Genomic DNA, 16,111 nt, shown 5'->3' with positions numbered 1-16,111 from the left:
GGATACACCAACTAACCGAATGGCTAGTAAGCTTTTAAGTAGAGAAAATTATAAAATAATAATAATAATCCAAGTTAATAATAATTTTACAAGTACAGATAGGTACAGTACTGTGCTGTATACCCGGTACTTACACTTCGAGCAATCTGAGAAAGTTCACCGATGGATATGAGGTTATTGGAAGCCTGTGGGTCCCTCAGGATGGTCTCTGGAGGAGTGATCTCAGCAATGCGGCCCTCGTAGTGGTACAGATGTGCAGCAAACTCGAGAGCGTCCGGTCCACTGGCTTCAAAGAGCTTCACTGTATCCTTAATGTACTGTTTATACGTCTGCTCGACCTGTGGAGGAACAGAAAGATAATTAATTGAGGGATTTTGAGGACTGATTCTTGTATAAAGTAACAAAATATGTAGTGAAGCCAAAAAGGATTTATTTGATTGATAAAGGAAAACTAAACATGGTATGATTAGCATAATGATGGACTTTTAAATTTGGTTAGAACATCAAGCAGAGATAAAACAAGAATAAAATTTGAGCCAAAATTTTAGATGCTTTTATTAGATTAACTTTACAAGGCTACATAAATAAAAAAATTTTAGTCTGAACAAGCAATATAATTTTAAATATGATAATATGAAGCTGAACTACGTAAATAATCAACAAATAATCCTAATGCAACAAATCTTAACATTGTGACTACAATATTTCACGGGACTTAAAACTCAGTAAAAAATCAACTCATGCTGAGGACTGTGTAGACAAGCAGAATAATCGCTGCCTCAAAACAACGGATTGACATGCAAAATAATACGAGTGCAGTCGGATACAACAGAAAGAAATTACAGTGGAGGTATTGGCAAAAAATATATAAATAGGCTGGAAAAATTTAACTTTCACATCGTTAATCATAAGTGGAAAATTATTCTAAAGATCAGTGAACAGAATCCTGAAATAAAACTCAGCGGACAATGTAACATAATACAAATTGCACTGAAAAAAAAAGAGAATTCTGGCCTCACAGCAGAAGAGACAATTGAGGCCAGGAAATACATCACAGACAGTCCACTATATTTCGCTCTCCTGGTGACTCTCTGGTATATTTTCACAAGTTATCACCCTTTCTTAAACATGTACAGTAAAAGAATAGAAAAAAACATACTGAGGTAATCTTTAGAGAATCACAACCACAAGACACAACACAACATACAGCAAAACCTCTATTTAATGAACTATATAGAGAAGATAGTCCGTTATATCACGTTACAAGCATAACTCTCATCTAACGGATTATATGGAGAGAGAAATCTGTTAGAAGGTGGTATCTCTGTACAGTATGAGAGGGCTGAGAGTTGGGGGAGGGTTTAGAGCAGCCAAGTTGCCAGCATGAACACTACAGTATGTACTGTAGTAATATCTCTGTTAGCCAAAATCCCTCTTAACCAGAACTCTCTGATAGCCAGAACTGAAATTTGCTCAGAATTTTCCGGAAAATTCCAGGTTAGGAAACGATTTTCTGGAAAATTCCAATAAATTTTTCACGGTACCCAGAAATTCTGGGGATGGGGAGATTTTGTTTTCCGGATTTGAAAGATGAAAATCAATTCATTTTCCAGAAATTTCAAGAAAAATTTTCTGGTACCTGGAAATAATTCTGGGGATGGGAAATATTTTTTCAGGGTTTGAGAGTCGTCTTGTTACCAAGAACTATCCAATTCCCGGAAGTGCTCTGTACCAATTGTTCAGCTAACGGAGATATTACACAACACTGTGTAAGTGATGTAAACAGAAAACAAATCATTATCGTTGAAAAAAACACTCATTGATACTATAAGGTGAGCTACACTGTGGAACTGTTTAACATAATGTCTGTCAAACAAGAAGTAACATCATGGAAGTAAATGTAATGGTCCTGACACAAAATACATTAACACAGGATAAATGACGAGAATCACATAGGATGATATTTGACGGTAAAAACAAAAATACATGATCTAAAAAATAAAATTTTACAATTAAAAAATAAAAACCTACAGTATTGAAAATCATAAATGAAAAATGAAAATTATAGTGTAACACTCCTAGGGTGACTGAACAAAACATGATTACTGGGAGGTGAGAAGAAACTCATTAGATCTCAGGTTTCAGAATAGCTTAGTTACCCAAATAACAAAAACAGTAAGCTAGAATATAAATTTCCCCCTCTACCCAAGTTACAGTCGATCGCTATAATTTGTGATATAAGTTAAGGAATAAACATATGAAATACCTGATGTATACTGGAAGTGAGTTGACTGGTGATACAAATATTTAATTTGGCACAATGAAATATACTGTATGTCCTAATAAATATACTGTATTTGGCTGTAGGGCCACACCACCCCTCAAAAAAAGTGTTAGGGATGCCAATACCACGACAGAGATCTGTACATTGAAGCGTCACCTTCTACTGTATATTACTCTCTGCAACTATTTCTTCACTCGCAGTGCAGAAGTTCCCGACAGGTTAGCACAACCTTCGGAAGACTAGTCCAGTAGATTTTCCAGCTACTCTTTTTTTTTCCCGACCTCCATTTACTTATAAAGGGAAGGTCAGGACCAACTCTGGCCTCACCGCCCGCAATCCCTGAACGTCTACACTACTGTACTTACCTGATGCTGGTGGCCACAGTGTGTTGACTCATATTGTATCATCACCAGAACAGCAGTGGACCACAACCTTCACACATGGACACAGCCAACATCATATTCACAGTGAGCTTATACAATTCCTTGACCTTGTTCCTCAACTTTTAAACAGCAGCCATTGTTAAAACTAAAGATGGTATATATGTGTAACTCACTGATGGTCTGTATTGATTATCACGAGGAGCTACACCCTGAGACTACTCCCTTCATCTAGTAAGGAGTGTCATTACGTTCTGTGTCATGTTATAGTTGACATGTAGAGAAGACGTGACCAACATAATGTACAATAGATATATCCTCATTCCAGTGTGTGTGTGTGTGTGTGTGTGTGTGTGTGTGTGAACCACCTACTGCATTACAGCCTCTTCTTGATATACAGTATAAGGATCAGGTAAACATACAGTATAAGTTATGGCAACAGTCGTGTAAAAGATCAGACACTTGGCCTCTACTCCGCATCAGTGTTATAATCCCCATCCCAGCTGCCAACAATCAGTCTTTACTCTGAAAACTCAAAACTTACTTAAGGTCAACCATGTCTGCTGAGCGACTTCCTGGATCTCATTAATGTACACAAGGACTTGGAAATAAACACTGATGGTAAACTCGTGGACACATTTGCTGTTGACAGTGTTCGTAAACTTGGTCTTATTTAAACTGAAGGAAGGTATATTGTTAATTGATATTTTACCTTTTTAAAGATAGCAACTAATAGATGTGTATTATTTAAATTATATCAAATGCCTTTTACGCTTGATTATAACAAAGTGACTTGCATTTTCGATATATTGTCGTACTGATGTTATTGTTACATAAAATGGTTACACAAATGGCTGACACAGACTTACAATAGCCCTGTGACTAATCCTATTCCTTAGGACTTGCTGTAAAGTGTGTGCCAAATATCATATTTTTTATCACCAAAGGCACAATTCCTCCATGTTAGTGATACATCTACCGCGGTATAAGGGATGCTTTGCGACAGTGGTGGTGGTACAAGAAAGTCACTCTTCAGCTGCAAAATATTGTTATGAAACATGAATTTTAGTAGTCGATGGAGCTGGGAGAGCTGAGAGGCCCCATCTTCTCCCGGTCATCCTCAGCGACAGACGTATTTCCAGCAACTGGGTGAGGACCGTCACAGAAAATGATCAACAACAGCCACCACAGAAACTGGTCGAGAAGGCAGATAACAGGTGGACTATTACATCCAGCCTTACACACACCTCCAAAGACAACAGCTGTAAACTAATAATGATTATATGAAACAGAACCATTAGAGAGCGTGTAAACTAGAGTATTATAATACAGTACACAGCCAAACAAACATAACCTCAGCTTTAACATCACACATCGAATTACAAAAAAAGCCAATAATTGATGAATATACAGGGTATCGCTTCACACTTAATATAGCAAGAAATAGTCTCCTCACTCTAGTGTTGACTCCCACAAATAATAACATAAATATTAATGGGCAAAGTTGTTGATAGGAGGGCCAAGGTATTGATAAAAACAGCCTGAGAACATTTACAATGCCCGTCTTTCTTTTAGTTATGCCTCAAACAGGATCTTATTGTCCTTGCCTTTAATAGTCCCGCCCCGTTTATTTATTTTTCTGGTTTCATTTGTTTAATCTTTCTGTACATTTCCCTTTAATTATGCTTCCTATCATCATCATTAATCTCCTCTCTAACTCATCTTTCTTGGCCTGTCTGCATTCCCTTCTACTAGAACTAAAATTTTAGGATAAGCTTCAGGTAAAATATTCTTTTTGTTTACTATTCTATTGAGAAATAATATACACGAGGCAGTATATACATTTTGATGAAATATGACAAAATGAGTAAATGAAACTCGGGTGGCGGAGTCCGTAGACTTTTTGTTAATTGTGGTGTGTGTGTGTGGATTATATATACGAATAAGTGTTTCTTATATTTCTTACAGTAGAGTTCGATACATTCACACTGGTTACTTACAGGAGATCATGGTGTATCTACGTAGAAATTCACTCCACCACTCGACATTTCATGTGATTTAGACTTGATAAATGATGATTTAATGAATTCTATTAATTTCCAACATCCATATAAGTTATTGGTTATACTTTTCCAAAACCAATCAGTCATTACCTTTAGTAATAATAAGATAGGATCACAGATACGGGCAGACAATTGCACTTACATTTATTTGGCAAGCTTTCATACGATGATTTACAATTTGCATGGATATACTGTACGAGTCACTCACATTCAGGCCGTAATAAAATTAATCTTGTAAAGAGGGAATTTTCAACTTGGGGACGCACAATTGGTTATTCTACTATGGTATGACTTAACAGAGCCTTAATTCTTCAAGTGATGCATTTACCGCCAGCCTGGATCGCTCTCGTCACAACCAGGCTTCCCACACGTGATCTTTCTTTCCATGGGGAATAACAAACCCTGGGTCGGCACACTTATAGTCTTGCGTCACTGACAGTCATTGTAGAGGGTGTCGCGCAGGAGAACTGGTAAGGTGACTTCATTAACCACTTAGGTTCACTAGGCCTACTGGCTAAAATGTGGTTTTAGGGGCGTGAGACACGATGAACAATACAACACTGTCTCACCCCCCCCTTCCCTGCCTGGCTCACACACCCACTAATGGAATAGTGATCACAGAGTCACGGCTCGCCTGGTGTCTTATCTCCCGTAAAACAAACACTGGAGTTGGGTTCCGTGGGTAGGCCTAACGTAACCCATGACATACACTAATTACCCTCTTGTGTTAATTACCGTTGAATTATCGTGCCAATAAATTAGGAACTGTTCAAATAAATAATTAAATAACTATTGATGCTTGTGAGTACTTAATTACGCGCGTTGTACACACACACACACACACACACACACACACACACACACACACACACACACACATGGCTTCTCAGTTAATCCAATTAACGTATTTATTAACCTGATTATCTCACGCAGGTAATTAATTAACCTTTCATTAGTAAAACATACCTGATAATTACTACTCATTTGTTTCTCTCTAATCACCATTAAGAACTACTGTAACATAAGCATCATTGAAAATTGACTAATATATTCCAGCACACGATAATGCAGGGTCATATTTTTTATTCGCAATAAATAGAAAAATATAAATCAGTCGAAATAAAATCTGATCATTGCAAAGTGTTTTTATATTCGGTAAAATTGTAGTTTCGGTCATCCACCTATTTAGAAGTTATTTAAAACACATCAAAAACCATCAGAAAAACATAATTTTAACCTAACCTAAAATCCTAAAATTAGCTGGAACGATAATATCACCTTATATTCTTCTCAATGATATCACCAGACAGTATATTTATATCAAGATAACGTAATGTGAGTTAGCCGTGGTACTCAGCCCATGGATGTTGACTAAATGGTAAATGAGTGTATCGGCCGCTGACTAAGTATTGAGTGAACGTCTCTAATTATATAAGGTAATTTTCCAGGCAATTTTTATTTCGTTTTGGCCAACATATTTTAGTCGTTGGTAAATTAAGCCAAATTAAGTGGTTCTCAGATCGACTAAAGGCGATTTTTTTTTTTTTTACTTAGGAACTTCAACGCGTCGTGGGGGATGAAAACTTGATTCTGTTTTATTTGTTCACAGGGACCCGACGCCTTCTTGTGAACCTGTGTTTTTTATTTATTCACATGAACCGAACGCCAAACCCACGAAGGATTACACTACTCCCATTGAAATTCACAAATATAAAAATATAAAAACTTTACCGATACTAAAATATATCAATTGACGATCTAACTACAGCTTTTAAATGTATTCTTCACTCCACTGTTCTTAAGTTAATCAAATTCCATCCTTGAGGAGATAAGGACATCCTAACCTTCAATCCTCATTCTTCACTCATCTTAATACAAATAAACATATACTGTACATATGCCACCTGCGCGAGTATAAGAATATTTGACACTGCGCAGTTCAGTCTTCCTTACCTCATTGTTTGGCATACGGTCGTAGTAGCTGCGGTGAGGCATAGAGAACCCCGACGGTAACAACTGTAGGGAGACACAGAGAAAACGTGGGGGTTAACACAGTGCTATACCACATCAGAAACCTACAGTACAGTGTGTGTGTGTGTGTGTGTGTGTGTGTGTGATAACAACGGCGATGAATATATATTAGTAAAAGATAATAAGCATAAGTAATGGACACACACACACACACACACACACACACACACACACACACACACACACACACACACTATCTGTGTGTATTATCTCGTGATTATCCCCAGACCACAGGGAGGTTAAGTTAGGTCAGGTGAGGTTAGGAAGGAGACAAAAATAACATTATCTTATCTTTAATTTAAATCAAGAGGCGTTTAGCTGATTGAATGATTAATTACAGGTGTGGAGGACGACGACAGGTGTGGAGGAGGGCGTGAGCCAACCCAAAGGCGACGCTGCCGAAGGATCAGGTGGAGGGGCGCCACTAATACAATCAAGAGCCCCGCGTCGACCCAGAGCTACTGACGGAGAGGTGTTGTGGCCGACCCTCTTGCCCCTCTCTCTCCCTCCCTCATCTTTACACCATCCCTCTCCCCCTTCATTACCTCCCTCCCTCCCTGTGTGTGTGTGTGAATGAGAGCTGAACAGTCACAAAAATATCCACCAATAATACACCTCCTTGCTTAGTCAGCTGCCGATACTGGCCTGTGATTGGTGGGCATAAATCCTCCACTTATTCGCCTCCGCTAGTGGTGACGTCGACACATTTACGACAGTCTCTCAGGATCTGTCTCTCAGTCCTCCTGTCTACACCATCCTCGGGCAGTGTGGGGGCGTGGTGTACTGATGTGTGTGGGGCGTGGTGTACTGATGTGTGGGGCGTGGTGTACTGATGTGTGGGGGCGTGGTGTACTGATGTGTGGGGGCGTGGTGTACTGATGTGTGGGGCGTGTGTGTGTGTGGGGCGTGGTGTACTGATGTGTGGGGGGCGTGGTGTACTGCTGTGTGGGGCGTGGTGTGCTGATGTGTGGGGGCGTGGTGTACTGCTGTGTGGGGGCGTGGTGTGCTGCTGTGTGGGGCGTGGTGTACTGATGTGGGGGCGTGGTGTACTGATGTGTGGGGGCGTGGTGTGCTGATGTGTGGGGCGTGGTGTGTGTGTGGGGGCGTGGTGTCCTGCTGTGTGGGGGCGTGGTGTACTGATGTGTGGGGCGTGGTGTACTGATGTGTGGGGGCGTGGTGTCCTGCTGTGTGGGGCGTGGTGTACTGATGTGTGGGGGCGTGGTGTGCTGCTGTGTGGGGCGTGGTGTACCTGTGTGTGGTGTACTGCTGTGCGTGGTGTACTGATGTGTGGGGCGTGGTGTACTGATGTGTGGGGGCGTGGTGTACTGATGTGTGGGGGCGTGGTGTACTGATGTGTGGGGGCGTGGTGTACTGATGTGTGGGGGCGTGGTGTACTGCGTGGTGTCCTGCTGTGTGGTGTGCTGCTGTGTGGGGGCGTGGTGTCCTGCTGTGTGGGGCGTGGTGTCCTGCTGTGTGGGGGCGTGGTGTGCCTGTGTGCTGTGTGTGGGGCGTGGTGTACTGATGTGTGGGGGCGTGGTGTACTGATGTGTGGGGCGTGGTACTGTGGTGTGTACTGATGTGTGGGGCGTGGTGTATGTGTGGGGCGTGGTGTACTGCTGTGGGGGGCGTGGTGTACTGCTGTGTGGGGCGTGGTGTACTGTGTGTGGTGTACTGTGTGGGGGCGTGGTGTACTGCTGTGTGGGGGCGTGGTGTACTGCTGTGTGGGGCGTGGTGTACTGCTGTGTGGGGCGTGGTGTACTGATGTGTGGGGGCGTGGTGTACTGATGTGTGGGGGTGTAGTCATAATGTTTTTCTTGTGTTAACGTGACGTGGCCGTTTTACAAGACCTGTTCACTTTTGAGGGGTCACGTTGGCTCACACACGACTGTACTTAAAATAAACGAGTTATTGAGTTAAATGGACATGTATCCAGAGACAGACAGACATAGAAACAAAAAATAGATGAATGAACGAACACACACACACACACACACACACACACACACACACACACACGGGCATGTGAACGACGCCAGATATCTTTCGTCACTCAGCATCATTAATAACGTTGAGACAAAATTTGGTTTAGGTTTTAATCTAAAGATAAAGTGTAAGTATTCTTATTTAACGGCGTTGGTGGAATTTATTACCAATTTGTGGTATGTTTTAATGTAATCAATTGTGTATACATAAATTGTCATTTCAGATTACATATAACAAGTCATTACCACAAGTAACTATGTTATGATGCATCGAATGCGGGTTTGTTTATTGCCGTGACGTCACAGTGCTCCGCGGAAGGCCATTGGTTAACTGGCGTGACGTGACGTTATGGCTACAGACGCAGCGCCACAAGTTGTAAATATAGAGCAACATCTTGGCGTGTGACCTCCTCACCTTTAAACTCCAGCACGACATGCAGCTTTATCAAGGGTTACGTAATCAATAAGAAACTTGTGCTACATATCACGATACAGTATATTGTACATATGAGAGTAAATATTAATAATCTTCACTACTGCCACGCCAAGCATGTCATTAGTGCATCAATACCTCGCCTCATCAAGCGGTCCTCCACCACACATGGCTGAGGCAGCTCAGGCCTGGAACATCCCCTTTAGCGGCCCTTCTCATTCACGGTCTCGACTCTCTCCTGGGTGCGTGAGCCTGCTGAGTGCCTGCCTGCCTGTCTACCTGCTGTCTACCTGCGCTATTGCAGTGACAGTAGCGGTCGGCCTTGCTGCTGTTACTGCTTCTGAGAGTCTAGAGTTCCTGTCTACCTGCCTGCTGCTGTCTCTGTCTGTTGACGTTACAGCAACAGCAGAGGTCTAGTCCACAATACTCCGGACTTGCTGAGTATCTGCCCCCCTGTTAGCAGAAGCAGGTATGGCCTAAGCAGTAACACAGCAGCATCAGGTCTGGCTCCACACAGCAGCTGTCCCTAACCCACGTAAGGTCTGGGGGTAGTGTTGCCAGGCCTCAGGAGGGCTTACGTCAGGTGTCATCAAGACGTTGTTCACCCGGCAGCGAGCGGTGTGCCGGCGTCCACCCTCCCTCCTCACGGTGAACAGACTTACTGTACGGCTATTTACACCTTTATTACACCACTCTCATTACTTTAAAGAGACGTGGTTCACCTTTAATGTCCAACTGACTTAAGGGTCTTAAAGGAGAACAACTTTAACTGGCACCTCTGTTTTGTGTGCTCTCTCTCTCTCTCTCTCTCTATCTATCTCTCTATCTCTCTATCTCTCTCTCTCTCTCTCATGAGGTATTAAGACTAACGAAGTAAATTAAGTTCTTCTGCAGGACTAATTATAGTGACTAGCCTTCAGAGGTTAAGTACAGCAGGTGGTGGTGGTGAATGATGGTGAAGGTGGTGAATGATGCAGGTGGTGGTGGCGGTGAAGGTGGTGGCGGTGGTGATGGTGGTGGTGGTGAATGTTTGATGATAATGATGAATGATGATGATGGTGGTGGAGGTGGTGGTGAATGTTTGATGATAATGAATGATGATGATGGTGGTGGAGGTGGTGGTGAATGTTTGATGATAATGAATGATGATGATGGTGGTGGTGGTGGTGGTGAATGTTTGATGATAATGATGAATGATGATGGTGGTGATGGTGGTGGTGGTGAATGTTTGATGATAATGATGAATGATGATTGATGGTGATGATGGTGTGGTGAATGGATGATGAATGATGATGATGGTGGTGGTGATGAATATGCAGGTGGTGGTGGCGGTGAAGGTGGTGGCGGTGGTGATGGTGGTGAATGTTTGATGATAATGATGAATGATGATGGTGGTGGTGGTGAATGTTTGATGATGATGATAAATGATGATGATGATGGTGGTGGTGGAATGTTTGATGATAATGATGAATGATGATGATGATGATGATGATGGTGGTGGTGTGTGGTGAATGATGATAATGATGATGATGATGGTGGTCGAATGTTTATGATAATGATGAGTGATGATGATAGTGGTGGTGGTAGTGATGGTGGTGGTGGTGAATGTTGGTGTTAATGATGAGTGATGATGATAGTGGTGGTGGTGGTGGTGATGATGATGATGATGATGATGATGATGATGATGGTGAATGCTTGATGATAATGATGATGATGATGGTGGTGGTGGTGGTGGTGGTGGTGGTGGTGGTGGTGGTGGTGGTGGTGGTGATGATGATGATGATGATGGTGAATGCTTGATGATAATGATGATGATGATGGGTGAATGTTTGTTAATGATGGAGCATGATGATAGTGGTGGTGGTGATGGTGGTGGTGATGATGATGATGATGATGATGATGATGATGATGGTGAATGTTTGATGATAATGATGATGATGGTGGTGGTGAATGTTTGATGATAATGATGAGTGATGATGATAGTGGTGGTGGTAGTGAGGGTGGTGGTGATGATGATGATGATGATGATGATGATGATGATGTTGATGTGATGGTGCATGTTTATGATATGATGATGATGGTGGTGGTGGTGGTGAATGTTTGATGATAATGATGAGTGATGATGATAGTGGCGGTGGTAGTGATGATGATGATGATGATGATGATGATGATGATGATGAATGTTTGGTGTTAATGATGAGTGATGATAGTGGTGGTGGTAGTGATGATGGTGGTGAGGGGCTAACAGGCACCAGCAGAAGGGCCACTGCAGTAGATGGATGGGCCATGGCCGGCTACCGTAGATGGATGGGCCATGGCCGGCTACCGTAGATACACACTCCTGGGGTACTACTGGCCAGGGGACCATTTGTCTTATAATCTTTTGGGACAGGCGGAAGGGGTAGACAGGCGGGGAGGGGGTAGGGGAGTGGCGGGGAGGGGTCGGGGAGTGGCAGAGGGCGGGGAGCAGCATGGTACCTGGTGCTCGTGGCTCGCCTCAATTATTCACACTGGCGCACTATCAACACGCTACTGCCTTACTCTTCCTCTCATTCTTCCTCTCACTCTCTCATCTCTCCCTCTCATTCTTCCTCCCACTCTCTCATCTCTCCCTCTCATTCTTCCTCTCACTCTCTCCCTCTCACTCTCTCTCATCTCTCCCTCTCATTCTTCCTCTCACCCTCTCTCATCTCTCCCTTTCACTCTCCTCCCTCTCATTCTTCCCTCTCACTTCATCTCCTCACTCTCATCTCTCCCTCTCATCTTCTGCCTCACTCATTCCTTCCCAAACTATTTCCTCCCTCCGCTTCCTCTGCCTCTCCTCTAATCTCCCTTTATCTCTCTCTCTCCTCCTCCCCTCACTCTCTCTTCCCTTTATCATTACCTTTCTCCTTCTCTCCATCTTCCTCCTGCTCTCTCTCTCTCTCTCTCTCTCTCTCTCTCTATTCCCTTCCTAGCTTTTCTCTTCTCACTTTATATAATTTTCTCTTTCTCCTCTCTTTACTCCCCTTCACCTCTTCCCTTAACACCTCCCCTGACTGTGTGGTTCAAAGGCCCCCTTTGCGAGAAGGAGGAGGAGGAAGAGTGAAGAGGAGGAGGAAGAGGAAGAGGAGGAGGAGGAGAGGAGGAGGAGGAGGAGGAGGAGGAGGAGGAGGAGGAGGGGAGGGGAGGAGGAGGAGGAGGAAGAAGATTACCACCACCTGACCTCACCACCACCACCTCCCTCACCTCACCACCACCACCTCCCTCACCTCACCACCACCACCTCCCTCACCTCACCTGCTCTTCCTCCCTTGATGATGACCGGCCGGAAATATAATATATTTATCGAAGCATGAAGAAATTATTCCATTTTTATGCAGACGATTAAAGTTACGCAGACTACCCGAGTTATGCAGACGACCCGAGTTACGCACACGATCCGAGTTACGCAGACGACCCGAGTTACGCAGACGACCTGAGCGGCGCGCAGAGACGACCCGAGTTGCGCAGACGATCCGAGTTACGCAGACGACCCGGGAAGCTACGCAGAGACGACCCGGAGTTACGACGATCCGAGTTACGCAGACGACCCGGAGTTACGCAGACGACCCGAAAGTTACGCGCAGACGACTCCGAGCTGGCGCAGACGATCCGGAGTTGGCGCAGACGACCTGAGTTACGCGCAGACGACCCGAGTTACGCAGACGACCCGAGTTACGCAGACGACCCGAGTTACGCAGACGACCCGAGTTACGCAGACGACCCGAGTTAACAATGAAGAGTCCCTCACTATTGACTCTCCTTCTGTCAGGATCAATTACTCCTCATTTATCCTCATTTTCTCTACATTACTCCTCATTTCTCTTCAATTACTCGTCAAAGAGAGAGAGAGAGAGAGAGAGAGAGAGAGAGAGAGAGAGAGAGAGGAAACGCTCACTAAGATAATCACACGGACTCGTAAGTCAGTATAACAGGAGCTCGGTGCAATGGAGAAAATTTACCCATCCTTCCTTCCCTCCCCTCCCCCCTTTCTTCCTTCCCCTCCCTTCCCCTTCTCTACCCCCCTTCCTTCCCTCCACCGGACAAAAATGTGACCCGACATTTTTCTGTGTTCTGTGGCCGTCAGCGAATTTCCCCAAGCAATCTATTATCATCCTAAGTTGTTGAGGGGAAGGGAGAGGAAGGGGGAGGAGGAGGGTAGTTGTACGGCACAGATGACTTCCTCCTCCTCTCTCAAGACGTTCTGGGTCATCATGGGTCACTCATCGCCTTTGACCTTGCCTAAACTATGTCTGATTTTTAACCAAACCTAACCTGATATATCCTAGCTTAACTTGATACAACCTTGTCTAACTTGACTTAACCTGACGTAACCTTGTTTAACCTGACCTAGCCTAGCCTACCTTTAACTAACCTTACCTAATCTAACCAAACCTCAGGTGACACTAGACGCGGGTTATAAGCGTCCACCTGAAGACGAGGACAAAGAGAAACAGGTGTATAGAAAACAATCTCCTTTACGTCTCTTGATGTACTGTTTTCACGTGAAAGAGAAGCCACGGACCCCAAGGACACGGGAGGGAGAGGTGGACGACCTATATATACGGAGGCTAAGGACACTAAGGCGCTGGGCTTGACAGTTACGTACACGAAATAACTTAAAACATTCCGCGAAGTCATTTAGTGATGATAATTAACCCTCCTTCCCTCCCTCCTCCTCCTTACTTCCTTCCTTCCCTCCTCCTTCCTTCCTTCCCTTACACTGTTCAACATCACCTCTGTAAAACATGACATTATTCTCCTTCTTATATAATTCTACTCACTGGTGATTTACGAGAGTCAAGAAAAAAAAAAGAGTCATTTGATCATCTCCAATAATCCATTTCCCGCCCTTCTAAACACTGGTGACCGGGGGGGGAGGAGGAGGAGATCGCATTCGACTACCTCCCTCCTTCCTTATGTCAGTGAAAAGTTCCACCGCCTCTCTCCAGTGGACGGAAGGATTACTAGCAGAAGAAGACGGAGGACTAGTGAATGATTTTGAGGGACACCACAATTGACAGACATCTTTACACAAGCATTAAACTACTGTACTGTCAACCCTCTGTCAATCCACGAACTCCTGAAAAAAACTGACGGATGTTTATAAATTGTACTGTATGTATTATATTTACTATTTACACCTCAAACTTGTAAATAAATGAAAAAAATAAATAATATGAAGATGTTATTAGGACTCAACAAATTATAGACACGAGTTATAGGTGAAATTATTAAAACTCTTGACTATAATACCAAGAATATATCTATCCTTAATTAACACCAATATGTTTTAATCCAGTGATCACTAGTGTAGATAAATGTTTAGCGTGTATTAGAAACAAACATCACTAAACATTAAAACATTTCTCGTCAACACACACACACACACACAGACACATATTCCAGATTACACCAGCACACATGATTTATAGTCCATGTAATATATAATTTATAATGTATAAAAATATATAGGGTATTTTATACTTATACAATTGTGTGTATGCGTGTATTAAGAAAAGGTGTATCACATTACCCAAGTATAAAAAACAGTACAGTCGTAAATGAGGTATATAGGAAAATGGACTTAAATGAATAAACAAATAATTATAAAAAACGGGCATAAATTAATAAACAAGAAATCATAGAATACGGACATAAATTAATAAACAAGTAATCATAGAAAACGGGCATAAATTAATAAAGAAATAATCATAGAAAACGGACTTAAATTGACACACAGACAACAACAAAATATATTATGAATTAGAGAGACGATCAACACAGACCAGCTCAACGATAAAGGCCTACCTACACCCCCGCCCCCCTACCCACTATTTCATTACGTGAAGAAACTCGCCCGGTGGCTCCCGAGTGTCCCAATATCCTGCACCACAATATGATAGAAAGAACGGGATGGACAAGAGGGGGAGGAGAGGATTGAGAAAGGATCACTACCTCCTGCCGCCAATATCCTGCCCCGGAGCCATGGACGGGCAATATCCTGCCCCGGAGCATAAGGACTAAGAGGGAGGTTTTCAAGCCACAGGTCTTAATATCCTGCCTTAGAGCCATGAAAGGGTATTATCATGCCCAGGAGCCATACACAGCAATATCCTACCCCGGAGCTCGGCCAGTGAGGAGGACTGCTGCAGGGTGTCTCTCACACTTACCTCTCTGTCAACATCGTCTGAATTTTTTATCATCTTCTCACCGTCTACAACATCATCACCCTACCTGCAAAACATCACATAACCTAACCAAAACATCACCCCCTCCACCTTCTAAACATCACCCCCTCACCTCCAAAACATCATCCCTTCACCCCCCTCACCTCCAAAACATCACCTCCCACCTCATCCCCTCACCTCTAAAAACATCACCTCCCCCACCTCCAAAACACTTCATCCCTTCACCCCCTCACCTCCCCTCACCTTCTAAAACATCACCTCCCTCACTTGCACTCTCACCCAAACATCATCCCTTCACCCCTCACCTCCCCCTCACCTCTAAAACATCACCCCCCTCACCTCCAAAACATCACCCCCTCACCCCCACCTCCCGGTAAATGGGCTCTTGGGCAGAATTCATGACAAGGGAGGATTTTCGTTCCTTTTGTCTCCATGATTGTGAAATGTCTTTAGAAATGAGGTTTGGGTGGTTCAATAAAACATTGTCTTCTGTCCCCAACAATGCTACGCTCTCTCTGTCTATGTCTGTCTATCTGTCTATGTGTCTTTGTCTGTCTCTGTGTCTGCCTGCCTGCCTGTCTCTGTGTCTGTCTGTCTTTGTCTATGTCTCTGTCTGTGTCTATGTCTGTCTGTGTCTATGTCTCTGTCTATGTCTGTCTCTCTGTGTCTATCTGTCTGTCTCTGTGTCTATCTATCTATATATCTGTCTGTCTTTCTGTCTATCGA

The 16,111-nt window shown here is 43.4% G+C and overlaps 1 protein-coding gene across 1 annotated transcript in view; it reads right to left on the bottom strand.

Annotated features, from left to right (window-relative positions):
* The window catches only part of LOC121880061 (endothelin-converting enzyme 2-like), a 113,959-nt gene that overhangs the window by 19,698 nt on the left and 78,150 nt on the right, over positions 1–16,111 (bottom strand). The window contains exons 4-5 of the mRNA XM_042387068.1: positions 6,681–6,743; positions 135–338 (exon numbers count right to left, since the gene is read on the bottom strand). Coding sequence (XP_042243002.1) covers positions 135–338; positions 6,681–6,743 — 267 coding nt within the window. The remainder of the gene's footprint in view (positions 1–134; positions 339–6,680; positions 6,744–16,111) is intronic.

The sequence above is a fragment of the Homarus americanus genome, unplaced genomic scaffold, assembly GCF_018991925.1.
Source record: "Homarus americanus isolate GMGI-L3 unplaced genomic scaffold, GMGI_Hamer_2.0 scaffold30108, whole genome shotgun sequence".
Classification (NCBI taxonomy): Eukaryota; Metazoa; Arthropoda; class Malacostraca; order Decapoda; family Nephropidae; genus Homarus; species Homarus americanus.
Note: the sequence above shows the minus strand (reverse complement) of the source record. Positions and strands in the feature narration are given on the sequence as shown.